This window comes from Eubalaena glacialis, chromosome 2 (genome assembly GCF_028564815.1).
Source record: "Eubalaena glacialis isolate mEubGla1 chromosome 2, mEubGla1.1.hap2.+ XY, whole genome shotgun sequence".
Lineage (NCBI taxonomy): Eukaryota > Metazoa > Chordata > Mammalia > Artiodactyla > Balaenidae > Eubalaena > Eubalaena glacialis.
In genome coordinates this window covers 166042425-166067076 of record NC_083717.1, presented here as the reverse complement: position 1 = coordinate 166067076, position 24652 = coordinate 166042425, and the positions used below count along the sequence as shown (strand labels likewise).

At 41.3% G+C, this 24652-nt stretch overlaps 1 protein-coding gene across 1 annotated transcript in view; it reads left to right on the top strand.

The window, feature by feature from the left end:
* Window positions 1-24652, top strand: part of DPF3 (double PHD fingers 3) — a 258374-nt gene that overhangs the window by 97456 nt on the left and 136266 nt on the right. The window contains exon 2 of the mRNA XM_061182707.1: window positions 9088-9248. Coding sequence (XP_061038690.1) covers window positions 9088-9248 — 161 coding nt within the window. The remainder of the gene's footprint in view (window positions 1-9087; window positions 9249-24652) is intronic.

The window sequence follows — 24652 nt, the reverse complement described above, 5'->3', positions numbered from 1 at the left end:
GCCATTTGAAAGGCAAACCTTGGATACAAGAAAAGCTACAGTCTTCCTCCCCCCCAGAGCATCCCCCTTTTCTCACTTCCCTTCCCCCATTCTCCCATTATTTACTGGAAGGAATCACACTGCTTTTCTCCTACCTCTAGTCTCCTGTCCTTGGCTGCCCCTTGACTTCAACCCCAAGTTGCGTATGTCATCAGAACACCCAGTGGCAAGCTCAGAAATCATGGCCCGGTTCAATATAAATTCCGTCTTGCTTAGGCAGCTTTGCATAATAAGTCCCTGAAAAATCTTCACCAGAGCAGATGCCGGAAAAGGGATTTATTGGGTCTATCGGGCCTGAACGTCAGACTGAGCGGCATTTCAAGTCATGATGGGAGTTTTAGGGTTCAAATTCTTCGTTTGACTTGGCTTTTGCAAGGCGATACCCTCGTTCCCCAGGTGCCTTTCCTGTGATGTTAGGAAGGTCAGAGTCGCCTCCAGAGTGACCGCCCTAAGGAAGTCAGGATCTCCGTACGGTTGCCTTGACCAGGCCTTGTGGATGTTTTGTGAGAGGTGCGGACTTCTGTGGGACTCGTCTGCTGCAGGTGAGTGCTGCCAGGTTAATCCATGTCTGCTGCCTGAAAAAAATTTCCCACAGGAACAAAACAAGCTGAGTTAAAGTCAGTTAACCAGGCTTTCCTGCTCTGCTGTTACAACATGGCTGAAGAGCATCACAGGGCTCTCTTGTTCTTGCCCTTGCTTTGGAGTTTGGGGGAGCTGTCCTTCAATTAGTGAGTCTCATATTTCTCAGAATCACTGGGGGAATCTGTCAAAAATCCAGATGTCTGGATCACAGGCACACCTCCAGCATCAGAATTTCACAATGCCACCCCACCCTCCTGCCCGCATTGATTCTGATACAAACCAAAGTTTGAGAACCTCTGCCCTAGATCCTTCTTCTGGAAGGTGGGGTGACGGCATTCTTGATAAGCACAGAAGGGGTGTTTCCTGCATCAGCAGAAGAGGAGCAAGTCTTCCTGGGGTGATCTGATGACAGCACAGCACAACATTCAGTGAGCTTCTTATAGAGTTCACAGAAGAGGAATGTTAGTTCTGCATCTTGGCGTGAGTACTGTAGATGGAGAAATATAATCTCAAGAGCTGAAGTGACCCTTTTTAAGATGATGAAGATAATTCAGTAGGATTTGAACTTATAGGATATCTGTTTTCAGATGCCTAATCCTGTGCTCTGGAGAAGCCACGTAACTTCAGGCTCACCTCATTATCATCTGAAGAAAGAAGGTCCTCAGCATCCCTCAACTGTGAAGCTTCCATGAGTTTGCTAAGGATGGCGTGACATTTCAAACAAGCAATCTGTATTTATCACATGCTTCTACATTCTCAGCGCTGTGCTTGGTGGGGTAGCATACAAGTATATAACCCTTAGTCCCTGTCTTCAAGACGTTTATAATCTAGTTGGGTGGGGAGAGAGAAGGAGGGTGGTAGAGACTGGGCAAACATGAGTGAGACAATTAGGGAGCTCAGAGAGGCAGAGAGCAAGAACCATTGGCAGGAATAACTGGGGAAGCTTCCTGGAAGAGGTGGGACTTCAGCCAGCCCTTGAACAGGGTAAGATCAGCCAGGCCAAGGACAGGAGGCAAGAATTCCAGACTTGGTGGGGTGGCGTCTGAGTAAAGTATTTTGTTGGGGTCCAGGGAAGGCCTGTCTGCTTCATATACGCAGGAAGGTCAGATAAGGATTCATTCATTCATTCATTCATTCACTCAATCCTTCATCATCAACCCAACACAGCAAGCTCTGCTGGGCTTGGGGATAGAGCAGCAAACAAGCCAGATGTGGTTTCTGTACCTGGGGCAGGCTTTAGACTCCTGAGATCATCGTGCAGCATCTACTCTGCTCTCCTTGATGCCTGAGGTTGGCCTCACCACCCTGCTGCCTAATGTCTTGGGTTGGAGGTTTGTGTGGGTACCTGACAACCTCAAAGATACTGTTGTGTGTATGTGTGTCACATGGAAGGCATTAGCCTGCTCAGGCAGAGGGTCAAGTCATAAACTGGCAGAAGACACTGCTCTTTGAAGGAAGGAGAGAGGAATCACCACTGATTACAGGCATTTACCTCTGTGAGTCAGAGGTTCTATCTCATTTAATTATCTTGGAGCTGCAGTAGGGGCTATGTACCCATATTGTGGGAAGGAGAATTTAGGCTCAGGGAGAGTAAGTAACTTGCCCCAGATTTGTGTAGCCAGTAAGCAGTGGAGCTGGACTCAGATCTGCCTGATTCCAAGTCTCTGTTCTACCTCAATACCAAGACTCTCCAAGGGCCTTAACAGCTCAGTAGAAGAATTTGGCACTATTGGGAGCCATCTTGGCTTCTGTACTGAGGAAGGCAAGATTGAAAACTGGGTTCGAGGGAGACTTCTTTTTGTCAGCTGGGTAGGAGAAGAGCTATAGTGATTGCAGTCAGGAGACTGCTGCAATAACAGGGGCCGGGTGCTGAGGACTAAGTGGAAGTGCCTGCAAACATTCGTTTAATATTTTTTTTAAAGTTGCAAGTAGACAGTCATGTAATCTAAATCACCAACCTATATGTGCAAAAAACTCAGAAGACCATGCATGCACCATATGCTTTACTGCTCTGATTGAAACTCCTACCATAAGTGAGTGGTATATGAGTTGTTGAAAGCAATTCAACAAAGAATTATTGGGCACTTACTGTGTGCTGGGCTCTGTGCTAGATGCTGGAGGTGAACCGGTAAAAAAGCCAGGTATGCAGGGCTGCTGGGTTACACTGCTCCAGTACCGTTCACACTGGAGTTTATATGAAAGGTGCGCCTGGTGTGGTTTAGTGCAAAATCTGAGTGGCTGTGTGCAGTGGCCCTGCAGACGTGGTCCCTGCCCTCATGGAGTTTGTAGTCTAGTAGGGAAGACAAATATTAAACATTGAGTTGAGTTAAAATTGACATTGTTAATAGTATTATTATTGTTGTTTTTGTTGGAAGAGGACAGAATGAGGAGGAAGGGGATTGAATCTCTCTCTTAAAATCCTCTATATCCCTTCCTATTTTATATAAGAAACACTGTCTTAGCTGGGGCTGCTATAACAAAATAACCATAGACTGGGTGGCTTAAACAACAGACGTTTATTTCTCACAATTCTGGTGGCTGAGGTGTCTGAGATCAGTGTGGCAGCATGGTCTAGGTGAGGTCTGGTAAGGGCCCTCTTCTTGGGTCGCAGGTAATTGCCTTCTTGCTATGTCCTCACATGGCAGAGAGAGAGAGAGAGACAGAGACAGAGAGGGAGGGAGAGGGAGAGAGAAAGCGATAATCCCATCGTGGGTGCTGTACTCTCATGACCTAATTACCTCCCAAAGGACCCATCTCCAAATACCATCCATTGTGGGGTTAGGGCTTCAACACGTGAATTTCAGGGGTGGGGGGATGCAATTCAGTCCATAGCAAACACTAAACTTGGTTTTCTTTCAAGGGCAGCTTTAGGAACAGTGTAACTGTGAGGAAAATGAAAAGGTTCCCCAACCTTGCCAAATATTGCCCCCTGCTTGCTAATTATTACAAAACGCGACACAAATGTGAGATGGCTTTCCGTGCCACAGTTAGAGTTAAACGTGTTTAAATGCAAACAGGAGGAAGTTAGCAAATTGGTGTAGATGAGTTTTAATGTGTGTGTGTGGGCCGTTGTGGAAGTTGGGCAGCTGAGTGAGACAGCAGGAAAGCCAGGTGCCCACAGAGAAGAGGGGCCGATGGGAGAAGGCAGGGCCAGCAATCTGCCACAGGCCTGAGCTCCTCTTTATCTCTGCTTATCTCTGTTTATGAGCACAAATAGCTGTGATGGGCCAAGGTCCTGTTTTTACAGCTGGAAGGGACCTGTGGCCACGGGGTGGGAAAGGAGAGAATGGGAGAGCTCCCTGAGACATGAAAGAATTCGGTGCCAGCTGGGCTGAAGGATAGGGGAGGGTCAAGGACACGGTGCTGGGAAGAGACAGAGCAGGGTTCCCTCAGGTCCCCGCTCCCACCCCTATGGGGACTGGGGAGGGAGCAGGCTTTGGCAGGGCATGAAGAATTCACTCTTGGACACGTGTTTGAGGTAGGGCAGGACACCTGTCCTTGGGTCAGAACATGGGACCACAGGGACAATGAAGAGGGAGGGGCCCTAGGTGTCTGGGTTGGGGGTCGGAGCTGGGAGTCTGTTTAGCACAGTGGACATGGAATCCAAGAGAACAGGCAAGGTCTCGAGAGAGGGAGGTGGAAATGTGAGGAAGAGGAGCAGGGCGTCTTGGAGAGGATATGACAGGCTCTGAAAATCACATGTGGAGCCTAGTTGGCAGTCATTTTGGAGAAGTCTTATTTTTTCCACTCTGAATCCTCTCTGGTGCCTAGAATCCATTTCTCCACAGATATGCTCAAGGCGGGCCACTGGAAAGCTCTCGGAGCTAGGATGGCTCTCTCACTCCAGAAGGGATCGCTAAGGATCCCACAAAACCCGTGTTGCTCCAAGCAACACGCCGTGAGGGGCTTCTGCTCTGGCAGAGAGCCCAGCAATTTGTTCCCCCTGCCTTTCCTGCTTCTGATTGCAGCCTTGAGTAGCCTGAAGTCAGTTGTTGATGAGACCATCATTCTACTCTGCCTTATGCCAGCTTCTTTGAGCCCAAGACATCTATCACCCTGTGGAAAATCTAGCCCCCTTGGTTTGATGTAGACAGGTGATGGCTGAGGCTGGGCCGTGCCTGTCCCAGCCTGGGGCACACTGGTCACCACTGCACAAAATGATTCATTTGCTGCCAGCCTTTCCCAGCTTCCTCTGCCCCTTGCAACTTTTTTTTTTTTTTTAAATATTTATTTATTTTTTATTTTGGCTGTGCTGGGTCTTAGCTGCAGCATGCGGACTCTTAGTTGTGGCATGCATGCGGGATCTAGTTCCCTGATTCGGGCCCCCTGCATTGGGAGCGAGGAGTCTTAACCGCTGGACCACTAGGGAAGTCCCTGCCCCTTGCAACTTTAATGCAAATGTCACCCCTGGGATCCTATCAATGTGGGATTTTTTAAAAAGAAATACCACATGGGGAGAGGAGAGATAAATTAGGGGTTTGGGGTTAACATATACATACTACTATATATAAAATAGGTAAACAACAAGGACCTACTGTGTAGCACAGGGAACTATGCTCAATATCTTATAATAACCTATAATGGAAAAGAATCTGAAAAAGTATATATATATGTATGTATAACTGAATCACTTTGCTGTACACTTGAAATTAACACAACATTGTAAATCAACTATACTTCAATAAAAGAAAAAAGAAATACCACATTGAAAAGGACGTTTGTCCCCTCTCCTGTTTAAATTGCTTTCCATGGGTTAGGGAGACCTGGCCATTGATTTTCTTCTAGATAACAGAGCAAGCCCTGTGAAGCTTTTGGCTAATTAACTTTTGGAGAAGTGCAGCTTGAATTTATCAGAGGATGAAGTCTCTTTTCTCCTCACATATCTTAAAAAAGGCTTTAAACTTTTGTTTCCGAATCGCTGCCAATGCCTGGCCTGTTTAAAAGTGACTTCCCTGGAGACGATGGCAGAGGGTGATGGCTGTCACATTTTTGTAGCTTCAGTCTTTAATACGGTTGTTCCAGTCCTCAGAAAATCTCTCCTGTTTACATAAGGGAGGTATCATTCACACAAAGATACATTAAAAAATACACATTTCCCCCCAGCATGCCTGTTACTAATAACATTGCATGTTATGAAAGTGGAAAGTATTTAAGATGAAATTAATTTTCACCCAGTGAGCCACTTTGTTTGACTTTTTCGTTCCATTCAGTATGGGGCATGGACTTGGCCAAACGCACTTCTCATTTTCAGCAAGTTCACTTTCTTGTTTCTCTTTTTGGGATTGAAGCTGTTGGAAGCGAGTTCCAGGCATATCGAGAAAAGTCTGATTTGAGATCCTATTGTAGATTTCTTTTGTACTGGCTTCCAGAAGTTTGTTTTGAAAATGGAAACCCTCTTCTCTCCAGTTGATGAGTTTTATTTTATTTTTAATTTTAAAATTTTTTTGAAGCCATCTTTATTTATTTTTAACATCTTTATTGGAGTATAATTGCTTTACAATGGTGTGTCAGCTTCTGCTTTATAACAAAGTGAATCAGTTATACATATACATATGTCCCCATATCTCTTCCCTCTTGCATCTCCCTCCCTCCCACCCTCCCTATCCCACACCCCTCTAGGTGGTCACAAAGCACCAAGCTGATCTCCCTGTGCTATGCGGCTGCTTCCCACTAGCTATCCAGTTGATGAGTTTTAGTGTACAATTTTCTTCCTTCCTTCCCCTCCCTCCCTCCCTCCCTTCCTTCCTTCCTTCCTTCCTTCCTCTCCCTCCGTCCCTCCCTCCTTTCCTTCCATGGTTTCTCTTTAAGCAGAATTTTTGGAGTTGGAATAGTTAACATCTTTTTTGGCAGTCTGTCAAAATATCCTGGGAAACCAGATAACGGCTTCTCACATCAGACGCTTCTCTGTCGTGTGTTCTTGTCAGTTCTCATGCATGTGATGTGACTGGTCTCTGTTATGTGGAGGGAAGCTGGAGCCCCCAGGACACCCTGGACAGGCTGTGTGTCACCTTGCCTGGGCTGAGCTGCCCTCGACAGTTCTGTTACACTGAGCTGCATCGCCTTAGCAGAAGGAGGCATTTAAGCTGGTGGGACACAGATGCGAACGCTTCGCAGGAAATGGTTCTTTATTTTTGATCAATCTCATGATCCTTGTTACTAACTTTGATTACATCAGCTTATGTGCAGTTCCATTTTATAGCATTTTGATGGGCTTTCATTCCCCCTCCCCAATTCATTTCCAGCTGTGTGACTATTATAATTTGATTACAGTTAGGTTTTGCAACTGCTAGACACTTTCTGAGCTGTTATGCCGTCCTTGTGAGAGGGAAGATGCCCAGAGGTAAAAAAGGAGCAAAGGACTTTTTTTAGGAGGCATGTCCACAGGTAGTTTCCAAAAGATGCCTCAGAAGCTTCAATGATTGTATCCTCCCAGAATAAGGAATTTGCTTTAAAATTTTTGGTGGAATCTGACCCACTGACTTTTAAAAAAGGGTAAGAAGACAAATACTGTATGATAACACTTATATGTGGAATCTAAAAAATACAACAAACTAGTGAATATAACAAAAAAGAAGCAGACTCACACATAAAGAGAACAAACTAGTGGTTACCAGTGGGGAGGGGGAAGGGGGAGGGGCAAGATAGGGGTAGGGGATTAAGAGGTACAAACTATTAGATATAAAATAAGCTACAAGGATATACTGCACAATACAGGGAATATAACCAATATTTTACGATAACTATAAATGGAATATAACCTTTAAAAATTGTGACTCACTATATATTGTACACCTGTAGCTTACAAAATATTGTACATCAACTACACTTCAATAAAAAAGTGAAAAAGAGTACACAAGAATCCATTTAAATTTTTTCTTTCTTTACTCTCTAAATATTTTGGTTAAGAAATATATTATTTTAAACTTAGACCCCTCCCCCCCCCCCCATTTTGGCATCCTTGGATCTACATAGACCAAAAAAAAGGGACATTCATAATGTCCCTTCAAAATGAGCTACTTGAGTCTCCCTTTTGGCTCTGCAATCCCTGAGGCTCCTCCGCTTCCTGCCTTTTCCTCACTCTCCTCACTAAGAAGCTCCGCTTTACCTGGTAGACATCGTGTGATTACATCTGTAATTCCTTGGGCCATTATTTTTTTAAAATTTATTTTATTTATTATTATTTATTTTTGGCTGCGTTGGGTCTTTGTTGCCGCGCGGGCTTTCTCTAGTTGCAGCGAGCGGGGGCTACTCTTCGTTGCAGTCCACGGGCTTCTCATTGCAGTGGCTTCTCTTGTCGCGGAGCATGGGCTCTAGGTGCATGGGCTTTAGTAGTTGTGGCATGAGGGCTCAGTAGTTGTGGCTCATGGGCTCTAGAGCTCAGGCTCAGTAGTTGTGGTGAACAGGCTTAGTTGCTCTGCGGCATGTGGGATCTTCCCGGACCAGGGCTCGAACCCGTGTCCCCTGCATTGGCAGGTGGATTCTTAACCACTGCACCACCAGGGAAGCTCCCTTGGGCCATTATTAACCTCTGCCATATGCCTACCTTTTATTTGTTAGGTATTTGATCTCATTGATTATGTTTGTGTTTTAAGATTGATCAATTATAGAATGTTATATTTTTGGTTTTTGAAAAGGACATTATCTTAAAATTAGTAGCATCACCACATGTCCAAGGATACCAAAGATTCAGACACCTAAAATTTACTGTGCTTAATCAGATCACCACTTCAGCAAACCTGAAAGGTCTTTCTATTTGTGTATTAAACTCTGGGAATTGAATTATTTTGAGGTCAAAAATCAACTATTATTATTTCAAATGCTTCTTTTGTCTGTTTTCCATCAGAAAGTTATTTTTCTTTAAGTGTGTGGTTTTAAAAGATTGGTGCATGCCCTTCTTCACCTCCTTCCCCCATAATAGCTCTACTTTTACAGGATGTTTCCTCTGACCTTCTAGTCTTTTCTATGGAGTGTTTCTCTTCTATTGTAATGGAAATCTTTGTATCTATGCTGGTGGTTTGGGTTCAATCTAGAGTGCCTTTGTTGGTTACCACTGAGAAAAAAGTGTGGCTAATGGGGGATTTTAAGGGGCAGGGGGCTCTAGAAGACTGGTGTCCTAGTAGATCCCATGCAGAAGGTTGTTCTAGAGCTACCTCCATTCTGGAGTGGGACCTCATGCTTCCTAGAACAGGGAAGTGTCACTTTTACTGGTGGTTTATTCTTGGGGTCCTCATTTCTTTGTTAAAGGGGTTTCTAAGTTCCCTGGTGGATTTAGTACAGGAAATAGAACCTATTGGAGACCTGACACTGAGTTGGATTCTGCTGCTTGGTAAAGGTCTTGGTGCACATTGCCTTGGTCTTCATAACCGCAAAATCTTCCCTAGGAGGTGGGTGGGTGACTTCAGTTTCCTTCTGCGTGTGTTCTGGTTTTTCCCTGGCCTCATTCCTCCTCTCTCTGTCTCCCGGCAGGCTCGGGGACCAGTTCTACAAGGAGGCCATTGAGCACTGCCGGAGTTATAACTCGCGCCTGTGCGCAGAGCGCAGCGTGCGTCTCCCGTTCCTGGACTCGCAGACCGGGGTGGCCCAGAACAACTGCTACATCTGGATGGAGAAGAGGCACCGAGGCCCAGGTGAGCCATGCCACCCCTGGGACTTGCACATGTTCAGGATCCCAGCCTGGATGCAGGCCGACCAGAGATTGTCTGGAAATCCCCGCAGCTTGTGTGGGCATGGGGGTGGCGCAAGCTGTACAGGGAGCCCAGGATGCTTTCAAGAAACTCAACTGCTTCTGTAACTCCAAGGTGCTCCAAGGATGCTCCAAGGATGGTGTGGGACATTGAAGCCACATTGGCAAGGAGGGGCAGAGTGAAAGAAGTCAGGATGCTTAACCCCAAAAAGGGAAGACTGAGGCCATGACAGCCCTCTTCACCTTTTACCCTGTGTGTTGGTGTAGCTTAGTGGTTATAAGCTGGAAATCTGCAGTCAGATTTTGGTTTGAGGCTGAGCTTTGTCATCAAACCTATTGCCCTCAGGTTCCTCATCTGTAAAATGGGATAATAATTGTACTACTTCAGGACCTTGTCAGGATTAAATGAAAATCTTCATAAAAAGCTCATAACCTGAATTTAGCACATAGTAAGTATGTGCTCCAAAAATGCTGGCTGTTATTGTTGATATTATTATTATTACTATTACTGTGATACTAGTCTTCTAGGCTCCAGAGAACAGAAGAAAGACCAATGGGTGGAGATCAGGGAGGCAATTATAAGAATTCAGTTTTCTGGCTCTATATGGGTATATTAAAAAAATTTGTTTTTAATTTTTAAAGTTTTTTATTTTTGGCTGTGTTTTGGGTCTTTGATGCTGTGTGCGGGCCCTCTCTAGTTGCAGCAAGTGGGGGCTACTCTTAGTTGCGGTGCACGGGCTTCTCATTGCAGTGGCCTCTCCTGCTGTGGAGCAAGGGCTCCAGGTGCGTGGGCTTTAGTAGTTGTGGCCCATGCGCTCAGTAGTTGTGGTTTGTGGGCTCTAGAGCACAGGCGCAGTAGTTGTGGCGCACAGGTTTTGTTGCTCCGAGGCATGTGGGATCTTCCCAGACCAGGGCTCAAACCCGTGTCCCCTTCATTGGCAGGTGGATTCTTAACCACTGTGCCACCAGGGAAGCCCTAAAATTTTTATTATGAAAAGTTTCAAAGCCATACAAAAGTGGAGAGACTAGTAAAATGAATTTCTACGTACTTATCACACAGCCTCAACACCCAGTGATCAACTCATAGGCAATCATTTCATTTATACTCACCTCCCACTTTCCTCCTTGAACCCAGGTTATTTTGAAGCAAATCAAGACAGCATATTATTTCATCTGTAAATTTTTCAGTATGTATCTCTAAATGGTAAGAACATAAATAAACATACCAACCATAGCTATCAAAGCTCAAAGTTTGGGCTTCCCTGGTGGCGCAGTGGTTGAGAATCTGCCTGCTAATGCAGGGGACACGGGTTCGCGTGCTGGTCTGGGAAGATCCCACGTGCCGCGGAGCAACTAGGCCCGTGAGCCACAGCTACTGAGCCTGTGCGTCTGGAGCCTGTGCTCCGCAACAAGAGAGGCCACGATAGTGAGAGGCCCGTGCACCGCGATGAAGAGTGGCCCCCACTTGCCGCAACTAGAGAAAGCCCTAGCACAGAAACGAAGACCCAACATAGCAATCAATCAATCAATCAATCAATAAATCTTTAAAAAAAAAAAAAAGCTCAAAGTTAAAAACAAGACATTAATAGCATCAAATATTTGTTCAACATTTATTTCCCCCTATAGTTGAAATCAGGATCCAAATAGGACTCCTACATTACAATTGGTTGATGTGTCTCTTAAGTCTCTTTAAATCTGTAGGTTTCTTTCTCTCTCTCTCTTTTTCTCTCGTTATTTGTGGAAGAAACTGGGTTGTTTGCACTGTAGGGTTTCCCAGAGTCTGGATTTTCTCACTGCATCCCCATGGTGTTATTCCTGTGAATTGGTAAGAACAGATTCAGGTTCAATTTTTTGGGCTAGAACAGTTCCTAAGTGGTGATGTGTACATTCATCAGGAGGTTCATGGGGTCTAGATATCACTCTTTTACTGATGTTAGCAGCCCTTGATGAAAATTGCCTAGATCCTTTATTCTATAAAGAATTGCAAAATGGTGCGTTCAATTCGAGGATATCATTATTTCTTCATTTATTAGCTCTACAGCATTTATAAAGAGAAATATCTCCTCATTAAAGTTTTGGTTATTGTGTGGTATAGTTCACATATGAAAGGATGGATAAATGATTTTTCCCCTTTATTTATCAGTTTTCAAAATAATGCGTTGGTTCCCTAGTATTCTCCAAAGGTGATCAATATAGTTATTTTTATTATCTTGAGTACCATCATGAATTCACAGATTTATACATTTTGGCTACATTTTAATCCATTGCAACTGTTATTATTGATGCTTAAATTGTCCCATCTTTGGACAGTAGGGGTTTTGTCCAGTGCTGGTGTTTTGAAACCGCCTAGTAGTTTCTCTAGCATCTTTGATATCCTAATATTGGGACAAATGTTTCAGGCTCATCTTGTACATGTCCTGCCCCAGACCTAGAATCAGCTATTTCTCTAAGAAACCCTGTTTCCTCTTTGTAGGGATATTATTTAGAGACCACAATCTCGTGGTGCTCATTGCTCCTGGGTTGGTTGTTGATTCTAGGACTTTGCAGTGAGCAGAACTAAGAAATATGATTTCTTGTTTCATCTTTCTTTTTTTCTCTTTTTAAGAGAAAATACATTATGAAATTTACTGGTATTTCCCATTCAATTCAGTTTTCGACAGTTTTAACTATCTTAATTCTCTATCTCCTTTCTCCCACACCAAAAAAGGATACTGGCTCTTGATGCCAGCATAATTACTTATCTGCTTTATTCTGTGATAAACACACAGCAATATCAGAATAAAATGAGACTACCAACAATAAGGTTACTTAAATGGTTTAAGTTTTTATTTCTTTCTTTGCAATTGTTTTTTTGTCCTTAGCGTATTTCCTATTAAGGATGTAGAGTTAAATTACTGTGTTTTAAGGTCACTTAAAATAATTCCTCTGTGTGGTTGTACTACTAACTCAATACACAGTTGGATTTATTTGTTTCATTTTTGCTTTCACTTATTAGGTATTGCTGGGGTTTTTTTTTTGGATTTTATGTAATTACATTTTTAAATTAACTTTTTATTTTGAAATAATTATAAATCCACAGGAAGTTGTAAATATAGTACAGAGAGATCACCTGTACCCTTCATCCAATTTCCCCCAATGGATATATCTTGTGTAACTATAGTATAATATCAAAACCAGAAAATTGACATGGGTGAAATGTGTGTGCATAGCTCTATGCCAGTTTATCACACGTATAGATTTGTGGAACCACCACCACAATCAAGATACAAAACTATTCCATCACCACAAAGATCTCCCTCATCCTACCCCTTTATAGTCGCACCCACCCCTTCCTCTCTTCATTTAAATCCTTTATCCTCTCGCATTTGTAACAACAGTATCTTAAATATTTCCTCTACGTACGTTGGAAACCACATCAGACAGATGTCTAATTCTTGCTTCAATTGTCAAACATAATTTAGAAAACTTAAGTGTCTGTTGTATTTACTCATATTTTTACTCTTTTGCTGTTGTTTCTTCCTTTCTGATGTTCCAAGATGCCTGCTTTTATAATTCCTTTCTGATTAAGTACTTTCTTTAGCCATTCTTTTTAAGTAGGTCTGATAGTAACAATTCTTAGTTTTCCTTCTTCTGAGAATGTCTTGATTTTTCCCCTCATTCCTTTTTTTTTTTGGCCACACTGCACAGTATGCAGGATCTTATTTCCCTGACCAGGAATTGAACCTGTGCCCCCTGCAGTGGAAGCGCAGAGTCCTAACCTGGGCCTAACCTGGACTGCCAGGGAATTCCGCCCCTCATTCCTGAAGGATATTTCTATTTTATTTTATTTTATTTATTTATTTATTTATTGGGGTATAGTTGTTTTACAATGTTATGTTAGTTTCTACTGTACAGCGAAGTGAAGCAGGGTTCCCTGTGCTATACAGCAGGTTCTCATTTCAAGTGTTGATCTATTTTATACATATTAGTGTATATATGTTAATTCCAATCTCCCAATTCATCCCACCCCACCTTTCCCCCCTTGGTGTCCATACGTTTGTTCTCTACATCTATGTCTGTATTTCTGCCTTGCAAACTGGTTCATCTGTACCATTTTTCTAGATTCCACAAACATGCGTTAATATACGATACTTGTTTTTCTCTTTCTGACTGACTTCACTCTATATGACAGTCTCTAGGTCCATCCATGTCTCTACAAATGACCCAATTTAGCTCCTTTTTATGGCTGAGTAATATTCCATTGTATATACGTGCCACATCTGAAGGATTTTTTTTTGTTGTATATAAAATTCTAGGATGACAGTCCTTTTATTTTAGCACTTGAAAAATGTCTTGCCACTGCCTTTTGGCCTCCGTAGTTTGTGATGAGAAATCTGCTGTCATTCAAATTGTTTTCTCTTATAAGTGAGGTGTCATTTTTCTGTCACTGCTTTTGAGATTTTTTGTTATTAGTTTTCAGAAATTTGATTTTGATATGTCTTGGTGTAGATTTCTTTGAGTTTATCCTTGTCAGAATTCACTCAGCTTCTTGAATCTTATGTTTTTTTGCCAAATTTGGAAATTTTTCAGCCGTTACTTCTTTGAATATATTTTCAGCCTCACTCTCTTTCCCTTCTCCTTCTGGGACTCCACTGGGAAAGAAAATTCTGGAACTCCAAAATGTTACATCTTTTGTTATAGTCCCATAAGTCCCCCAGGCTCCCTTCTTTTCTCCTCCTCCTCCTTCTTCTTTTTTCCAATCTATTTTTCTCTCAGTTGCTCAGATTGGAGGATTTCTATTATACACTCTTCAGATTCATTACTTCTTTCATCTATCCTCTACATTCTGCTGTTGAGCCCATTCATTGAGGGTTTGTTTTGTTTTGTTTTTGTTATTAGTTCTTCTTTATATCTTCTATTTTTTTGTGGGACTTTATATTTTTTCATTTGTTTCAGGTGTTGATGATTGTTTGTTTGAAACATTTTTATGACGGCTACTTTAAAATCCTTGTCAGATAATTCTAACATTTGTGTCATTTCAGTGTTGGTACCTGTTGTATTTTCTCATTCAAGTTGAGATTTTCCTGGTTCTTCATATGAGTGATTTTGATTGAATCCTGGACATTTTGGCTATAATGTTATGAGACTCTAGGTGTTATCTAAATCTTCTATTTTCACAGACCTCCTCTGACACTGTGCTGACAGGGGAAGAGAGGTGCCCCTTGTTACTGTCGGATGGATGTGGAAGTCCATGTTCCCCACTCGGTCTCTGTTGACACCCTGGTGGGGGAGGAGTACCTCATTATTGCTGGGTGGGGGTGGGAGTTCAGATTCCCCACTAAGCCTTCACCAATACCACCCTAGTTGGGAGGAGGAAGAGTGCCTCATTACTCTTCCCTGTGCGGGCTCCACTGACACGATGGGGGGTCAGTTTGTTACTTGACCTTCTCTGACACTAACCCAGCAAGGATATTGGGATGCCCTGCTAGGCTGCCCCTTTCCTGGTCCTTTAGCTAGAGAGAGCAGGATTTCCTTTCTTTCTTTTTTTTTTTAAATTTATTTATTTATTTTTGGCTGCGTTGGGTCTTTGTTGCTGCACACGGGCTTTCTCTAGTTGCAGTGAGCAGGGGCTACTCTTTGTTGTGGTGCACAGGCTTCTCATTGCAGTGGCTTCTCTTGTTGCAGAGCATGGGCTCTAGGGCTCTTGGGCTTCAGTAGTTGTGGCGCACAGGTTTAGTTGCTCCATGGCATGTGGGATCTTCCTGGACTAGGGCTCAAACCCATGTCTCCTGCACTGGCAGATGGATTCTTAACCACTGCACCACCAGGTGTATCCTGATGAAAATCCTGAGAGCAGGATTTTCTTGGGGCTTTTTTTGGTCTACATTTGTAGGTGTTTCTGGATTATCAGCTTTTCCAGAACTCAGTCTGGGATATATAAAGCAAAAAGAATGCCCAGGGAACTCACCATCCTGTTGTTTCTTGGGTCTGAAAGTCCCTAGCTGGTCAGCCTCTTTACCTTTCAGTATCTTATTTTTGTTGTGTAAACAAAGTCTAAGAGTTTTAGTTGTACTTAGTGGGAGGAATATGGAAGAGTATATCTACTCTATCTTTCCAGAAGCAGAAGTCCCCGGGTTGCTTTTTCATTAAAAAAATTTAACAGCTTTATTGAAGTATAACTGACATACAGTACTCTACACATATTTAACATGTACAATTTGATAAGTTTTGACATCTGTATACCTGTGGAACTATCATCACAATCAATATAATGAATATATCCATGACTCCCAAAAGTTTCCTTGTGTCCCTTGTAATTCCTCCTTCCTGTTCTTCCTCCTACCTCTACCTTATATGTCTCCCAACCCCCAGGCATGCTTTCTATACTGGAATCATATAATATGTACTTCTTTTTTTGGTTGCTGGTGGATGGGGTCTTGACTTCTTTCACTCAGAGTAATTATTTTGAGATCATCCATGTTAGCATGTATCAATGATTCATTTTTTTTTATGCTGAGTAGTATTTCATTGTATGGCTATATCACAGTTTATTCATTCATCTGTTGATGGACATTTGGATTTGTTTCCAGTTTTTGGCTATTTTAAATAAAGCTGCTATGAACATTTGTGTATAAGTCTTCATATGGACTTATAATTTCATTTCTCCTTGGTAACGTACCTAGGAGTGTAACGGCTATATCATAAGGAAGGTATATATTTAACATTTTAAGAAACTGTCAGGCTGTTTTTCAAAGTGGTTGTACCATTTTATATCCATTCCAGCAATGTACGAGAGCTCCAGTTCCTCTATATTCTCACTAACATTTGGTATGGTCAACTTTTTAAAGTTTTAGCCATTCCCATTGTTATATAGTGGTATCTCATTGTGGTTTTACTTTGCATTTCCCTAATTAATGATGTTGGGCATCTTTACATGTGCTTATTTACTATCCATGTATATCCTTTGGTAAAATATTCAAATCTTTGGACCATTTTAAAATTGGGTTATTTGTTGGTTTTCTTATTAATGAAAATAGATACAAGACCTCTCCAAATTTGTCTTTCTTTTTTGAAGTTATTTCAGCTGTTCTAGGTTCTTCATACTTCCATAAGAATTTTATAATCAATTTGTCAATTTCTACAAAAAGTCTGCTGGGATTTTGATTGACATTGTGTGGAGTTTATAGATCAACTTGGGGAAAACTGACAGTTCTCAATATTGAGTCATCCAACCCATGGATATAATATATCTCCCCATTTATTATTATCCCTTTTAATTTTTCTCATCAATAATTTTTAGTTTTCAATGTACAGTTCTTTCACATTTTTGTCAGATTTATCTCTAAGCACTTAATATTTTTGATAATATTGTAAATGGATTTAAAAAATTTAAATTTCTGATTTTTCTTTGCTAGTATACAGATATACAATTATTTTTTGTGTATTCACTTGAATCCTACAATCCTGCTATACTCATTTATTAGTTCTAGAAGCTTTCTATAGATTCCACAGCGTTTTCTACATAGTTGATTATTTTAGTGAATAAAGAAAACTTTTCAATATCTATGCATTTTATTTATTTTACTTCTCTATTGCACTGGCTGGAATGTCCAGTACAATATTAAGTAAACATGGAAAGAGTGGACATCCTTATGTTGTTCCTGATCTTAAGATGAAAGCATTCATTCTTTCATTATTAAGTATGATGTTAGGTGTAGGTTTTTTTTTTTTTTTTTATTGCCACACTGCGTGGCATGCAGGATCTTAGTTCCCCAACCAGGGATCAGACCCCTGCCCCCTGCAGTGGAAGTGTGGAGTCTTAACCAGTGGACTGCCAGGGAAGTCCCAGCTGTAGGTTTTTTGTAGTTGCTCTTTATCAGATTGTGGATGCTCCTATTTCTAGTTTGACAGTTTTAAATCAGGATTGGATGTTTGATCTTGCTGAGTCTATTGAGATGATCATGTGATTTTGCTTTTGTAGTTTGTTAATATGATGAGTTACATTGATTGTTTTTTTTAAATTTATTTATTTTATTTATTTTTATTTTTGGCTGTGTTGGGTCTTCATTGCTACATGCGGGCTTTCTCTAGTTGCGGCAAGTCGGGGCTACTCTCTGTTGTGGTGCACAGGTTTCTCATTGAGGTGGCTTCTCTTGTTGCGGAGCACGGGCTCTAGGTGCACGGGCTTCAGTAGTTGGCGGCATGCAGGCTCAGTAGTTGTTGCACATGGGCTTAGTTGCTCTGCGGCATGTGGGATCTTCCCGGACCAGGGCTCAAACCCATGTCTCCTGCATTGGCAGGTGGATTCTTAACCACTGCGCCACCAGAGAAGCCCATATTGCTATGGTTTTTTTGTTTTTTTAAAAATTATTTATTTATTTATATATATTTTTAATTTTTGGCTGTGTTGGGTCTTTGTTTCTGTGTGAGGGCTTTCTCTAGTTGTGGCAAGCGGGGGCCACTCTTCATCGTGGTGCGCGGGCCTCTTACTATCGCAGCCTCTCTTGTTGCTGAGCACAGGCTCCAGACGCGCAGGCTCAGTAGTTGTGGCTCATGGGCCTAGTTGCTCTGCGGCATGTGGGATCTTCCCAGACCAGGGCTCGAACCCGTGTCCCCCGCATTGGCAGGCAGATTCTCAACCACTGCGCCACCAGGGAAGCCCCTGCTATGTTTTTATTTTTTTTTTTATTTTTTTTTTTTAAACATCTTTATTGAAGTATAATTGCTTTACAATGGTGTGCTAGCTTCTGCTTTACAACAAAGTGAATCAGTTACACATATACATATGTTGCCATATCTCTTTCCTCTTGCATCTCCCTCCCTCCCACCCTCCCTATCCCACCCCTCTAGGTGGTCACAAAGCACCGAGCTGATCTCCCTGTGCTATGCGGCTGCTTCCCACTAGTTATCTATTTTACATTTGGTAGTGTATATATGTCCATGACACTCTCTCACCCTGTCACATCTCACCCCTCCCCCTCCCCCTATCCTCAAGTCCATTCTCTAGTAGGTCTGTGTCTTTATTCCCATCTTGCCACTAGGTTCTTCATGACCTCTTTTTTTTTTTTTTTTTTTCCCTTAGATTCCATATATATGTGTTAGCATACTGTATTTGTTTTTCTCTTTCTGACTTACTTCACTCTGTATGACAGACTCTAACTCCATCCACCTCATTACAAACACCTCCATTTCATTTCTTTTTATGGCTGAGTAATATTCCATTGTATATATGTGCCACATCTTCTTTATCCATTCATCCGATGATGGACACCTAGGTTGCTTCCATGTCCTGGCTATTGTAAATAGAGCTGCAATGAATATTTTGGTACATGACTCTTTCTGAATTATGGTTTTCTCAGGGTATATGCCCAGTAGTGGGATTGCTGGGTCATATGGTAGTTCTATTTTTAGTTTTTTAAGGAACCTCCATACTGTTCTCCATAGTGGCTGTATCAATTTACATTCCCACCAACAGTGCAAGAGTGTTCCCTTTTCTCCACACCCTCTCCAGCATTTATTGTTTCTAGATTTTTTGATGATGGCCATTCTGACCGGTGTGAGATGATACCTCATTGTAGTTTTGATTTGCATTTCTCTAATGATTAATGATGTTGAGCATTCTTTCATGTGTCTGTTGGCAATCTGTATCTCTTCTTTGGAGAAATGTCTATTTAGGTCTTCTGCCCATTTTTGGATTGGGTTGTTTGTTTTTTTGTTATTGAGCTGCATGAGCTGCTTGTAAATCTTGGAGATTAATCCTTTGTCAGTTGCTTCATTTGCAAATATTTTCTCCCATTCTGAGGGTTGTCTTTTGGTCTTGTTTATGGTTTCCTTTGCTGTGCAAAAGCTTTTAAGTTTCATTAGGTCCCATTTGTTTATTTGTGTTTTTATTTCCATTTCTCTAGGACCTGGGTCAAAAAGGATCTTGCTGTGACTTACGTCATACAGTGTTCTGCCTATGTTTTCCTCTAAGAGTTTGATAGTGTCTGGCCTTACACTTAGGTCTTTAATCCATTTTGAGTTTATTTTTGTGTATGGTGTTAGGGAGTGTTCTAATTTCATACTTTTACATGTACCTGTCCAATTTTCCCAGCACCACTTATTGAAGAGGCTGTCTTTTCTCCACTGTATATGCTTGCCTCCTTTATCAAAGATAAGGTGACCATATGTGCGTGGGCTTATCTCTGGGCTTTCTATCCTGTTCCATTGATCTATATTTCTGTTTTTGTGCCAGTACCAAACTGTCTTGATTACTGTAGCTTTGTAATATAGTCTGAAGTCAGGGAGCCTGATTTCTCCAGCTCCATTTTTCGTTCTCAAGATTGCTTTGGCTATTCGGGGTCTTTTGTGTTTCCATACAAATTGTGAAATTTTTTGTTCTAGTTCTGTGAAAAATGCCAGTGGTAGTTTGATAGGGATTGCATTGAATCTGTAGATTGCTTTGGGTAGCAGAGTCATTTTCACAATGTTTATTCTTCCAATCCAAGAACATGGTATATCTCTCCATCTATTTGTATCATCTTTAATTTCTTTCATCAGTGTCCTATAATTTTCTGCATACAGGTCTTTTGTCTCCTTAGGTAGGTTTATTCCTAGGTATTTTATTCTTTTTGTTGCAATGGTAAACGGGAGTGTTTTCTTAATTTCACTTTCAGATTTTTCATCATTAGTATACAGGAATGCAAGAGATTTCTGTGCATTAATTTTGTATCCTGCTACTTTACCAAATTCATTGATTAGCTCTAGTAGTTTTCTGGTAGCATCTTTTGGATTCTCTATGTATAGTATCATGTCATCTGCAAACAGTGACAGCTTTACTTCTTCTTTTCCGATTTGGATTCCTTTTATTTCTTTTTCGTCTCTGATTGCTGTGGCTAACACTTCCAAAACTATGTTGAATAATAGTGGTGAGAGTGGGCAACCTTGTCTTGTTCCTGATCTTAGTGGAAATGGTTTCAGTTTTTCACCATTGAGGACAATGTTGGCTGTGGGTTTGTCATATACGGCCTTTATTATGTTGAGGAAAGTTCCCTCTATGCCTACTTTCTGCAGGACTTTTATCATAAATGGGTGTTGAATTTTGTCGAAAGCTTTCTCTGCATCTATTGAGATGATCATATGGTTTTTCTCCTTCAATTTGTTAATATGATGTATCACGTTGATTGATTTGCGTATATTGAAGAATCCTTGCATTCCTGGAATAAACCCCACTTGATCATGGTGTATGATCCTTTTAATGTGCTGTTGGATTCTGTTTGCTAGTATTTTGTTGAGGATTTTTGCATCTATGTTCATCAGTGATATTGGCCTGTAGTTTTCTTTCTTTGTGACATCTTTGCCTGGTTTTGGTATCAGGGTGATGGTGGCCTCATAGAATGAGTTGGGGAGTGTTCCTCCCTCTGCGATATTTTGGAAGAGTTTGAGAAGGATAGGTGTTAGCTCTTCTCTAAATGTTTGATAGAATTCGCCTGTGAAGCCATCTGGTCCTGGGCTTTTGTGTGTTGGAAGATTTTTAATCACAGTTTCAATTTCAGTGCTTGTGATTGGTCTGTTCATATTTTCTATTTCTTCCTGGTTCAGTCTCGGCAGGTTGTGCATTTCTAAGAATCTGTCCATTTCTTCCAGGTTGTCCATTTTATTAGCATAGAGTTGCTTGTAGTAATCTCTTATGATCGTTTGTATTTCTGCAGTGTCAGTGGTTACTTCTCCTTTTTCATTTCTAATTCTATTAATTTGAGTCTTCTCCTTTTTTCTCTTGATGAGTCTGGCTAATGGTTTATCAATTTTGTTTATCTTCTCAAAGAACCAGCTTTTAGTTTCATTGATTTTTGCTATTGTTTCCTTCATTTCTTTTTCATTTATTTCTGATCTGATCTTTATGATTTCTTTCCTTCTGCTAGCTTTGGGGTTTTTTTGTTCTTCTTTCTCTAATTGCTTTAGGTGCAAGGTTAGGTTGTTTATTCGAGATGTTTCCTGTTTCTTGATGTAGGCTTGTATTGCTATAAACTTCCCTCTTAGAACTGCTTTTGCTGCATCCCATAGGTTTTGGATCGTCGTGTCTCCATTGTCATTTGTTTCTAGGTATTTTTTGATTTCCCCTTTGATTTCTTCAGTGATCACTTCGTTATTAAGTAGTGTATTGTGTAGCCTCCATGTGTTTGTATTTTTTACAGATCTTTTCCTGTAATTGATATCTAGTCTCATAGCGTTGTGGTCGGAAAAGATACTTGATACGATTTCAATTTTTTTAAATTTACCAAGGCTTGATTTGTGACCCAAGATATGATCTATCCTGGAGAATGTTCCATGAGCACTTGAGAAAAATGTGTATTCTGTTGTTTTTGGGTGGAATGTCCTATAAATATCAATTAAGTCCATCTTGTTTAATGTATCATTTAAAGCTTGTGTTTCCTTATTTATTTTCATTTTGGATGATCTGTCCATTGGTGAAAGTGGGGTGTTAAAGTCCCCTACTATGATTGTGTTACTGTCGATTTCCCCTTTTATGGCTGTTAGTATTTGCCTTATGTATTGAGGTGCTCCTATGTTGGGTGCATAAATATTTACAATTGTTATACCTTCCTCTTGGATCGATCCCTTGATCATTATATAGTGTCCGTCTTTGTCTCTTGTAATTGTCTTTATTTTAAAGTCTATTTTGTCTGATATGAGAATTGCTACTCCAGCTTTCTTTTGATTTCCATTTGCATGGAATATCTTTTTCCATCCCCTCACTTTCAGTCTGTATGTGTCTCTAGGTCTGAAGTGGGTCTCTTGTAGACAGCATATATATGGGTCTTGTTTTTGTATCCATTCAGCCAGTCTGTGTCTTTTGGTGGGAGCATTTAATCCATTTACATTTAAGGTAATTATCGATATGTATGTTCCTATTCCCATTTTCTTAAATGTTTTGGGTTTGTTATTGTAGGTGTTTTCCTTCTCTTGTGTTTCTTGCCTAGAGAAGTTCCTTTAGCATTTGTTGTAAAGCTGGTTTGGTGGTGCTGAACTCTCTCAGCTTTTGCTTGTCTGTAAAGGTTTTAATTTCTCCATCAAATCTGAATGAGATCCTTGCTGGGTAGAGTAATCTTGGTTGTAGGTTTTTCTCCTTCATCACTTTAAGTATATCCTGCCACTCCCTTCTGGCTTGCAGCGTTTCTGCTGAAAGATCAGCTGTTAACCTTATGGGGATGCCCTTGTGTGTTATCTGTTGTTTTTCCCTTGCTGCTTTTAATATGTTTTCTTTATATTTAATTTTTGATAGTTTGATTAATATGTGTCTTGGTGTGTTTCTCCTTGGATTTATCCTGTATGGGACTCTCTGTGCTTCCAGGACTTGATTAACTATTTCCTTTCCCATATTAGAGAAGTTTTCAACTATAATCTCTTCAAATATTTTCTCAGTCCCTTTCTTTTTCTCTTCTTCTTCTGGGACCCCTATAATTCGAATGTTGGTGCGTTTAATGTTGTCCCAGAGGTCTCTGAGACTGTCCTCAGTTCTTTTCATTCTTTTTTCTTTATTCTGGTCTGCAGTAGTTATTTCCACCATTTTATCTTCCAGGTCACTTATCCGTTCTTCTGCCTCAGTTATTCTGCTATTGATCCCATCTAGAGTATTTTTAATTTCATTTATTGTGCTTGTCATCGTTTCTTGGTTCCTCTTTAGTTCTTCTACGTCCTTGTTAAATGTTTCTTGCATTTTGTCTATTCTATTTCCAAGACTTTGGATCATCCTTACTATCATTATTCTGAATTCTTTTTCAGGTAGACTACCTATTTCCTCTTCATTTGTTAGGTCTGGTGTGTTTTGACCCTGCTCCTTCATCTGCTGTGTGTTTTTCTGTCTTCTCATTTTGCTTATCTTACTGTGTTTGGGGTCTCCTTTTCACAGGCTGCAGGTTCGTAGTTCCCGTTGTTTTTGGTATCTGTCCCCAGTGGCTAAGGTTGGTTCAGTGGGTTTGTAGGTTTCCTGGTGGAGGGAACTAGTGCCTGTGTTCTGGTGGATGAGCCTGGATGTTGTCTTTCTGGTGGGTTCGTCCACGTCTGGTGGTGTGTTTTGGGGTGTCTGTGGCCTTATTATGATTTTAGGCAGCCTCTCTGTTAATGGATGGGGCTGTGTTCCTCTCTTGCTAGTTGTTTGGCATAGGGTGTCCAGCACTGTAGCTTGCTGGTCGTTGAGTGAAGCTGGGTCTTGATGTTGAGATGGAGATCTGTGAGAGATTTTCGCCGTTTGGTATTACGTGGAGCTGGGAGGTCTCTTGTGGACCAGTGTCCTGAAGTTGGCTCTCCCACCTCAGAGGCACAGCCCTGATGCCTGGCTGGAGCACCAAGAGCCTTTCATCCACACGGCTCAGAATAAAAGGGAGAAAAAATGGAAAGAAAGAAAAAAAGAGGATAAAATAAAATAAAATAAAGCAATTATAATAAAAAATAAGAAAAAAAATTATTAAGAGTAAATTTATTAAGAAAAAAAAATTTTTTTTAATTTTTAAAAATAGATTTATTAATTTTTTATACTAAAAATAAGAAAAAAAATATTTAGAAAAAATTTATTAAGAAAAAAAATTTTTTAATTTTTTAAAATAAAAAATATGAAAAAACTTATTAAAAATTTTTTTAAAAATAGAAAATAAGGAAAAAATTATTAAGAAAACATTTATTAGGGAAAAAAAAATTTTTAAGCCAAAAAAAAAAAAAAAAAAAAAAAAAACGGACGGACCTAACCCTAGGACTAACGGTGAGAGCAAAGCTATACAGACAAAATCTCACCCAGAAGCATACACATCTACACTCACAAAAAAAAGGAAAAGGGGAAAAGTTAATATATCCTGCTCCCAAAGTCCATCTCCTAAATTTGGGATGATTCGTTGTCTATTCAGGTATTCAACAGATGCAGGCACATCAAGTTGTTTGTGGAGCTTTAATCCGCTGCTTCTGAGGCTGCTGGGAGAGATTTCCCTTTCTCTTCTTTGTTCCTACAGCTCCCGGGGTTCAGCTTTGGATTTGGACCCGCCTCTGCATGTAGGTCCCCTGAGGGCGTCTGTTCCCCACCCAGACAGAACGGGGTGAAAGGAGCAGCTGATTCAGGGGCTCTGGCTCAGTCAGGCCGGGGGGAGGGAGCGGTACGGAGGAGGCGGGGCGAGCCTGCGGAGGCAGAAGCCGGCGTGACGTTGCAGCAGCCTGAGGCGCGCCGTGCGCTCTCCCAGGGAAGTTGTCCCCGGATTACGGGAGCCTGGCCGTGGCGGGCTGCACAGGGTCCCGGGAGGGGCGGTGTGGAGAATGACCTGTGCTCGCCCACAGGCTGTTTGGTGGCGGCAGCAGCAGCCTTAGCGTCTCATGCCCGTCTCTGGGGTCCGCGCTGATAGCCGCGGC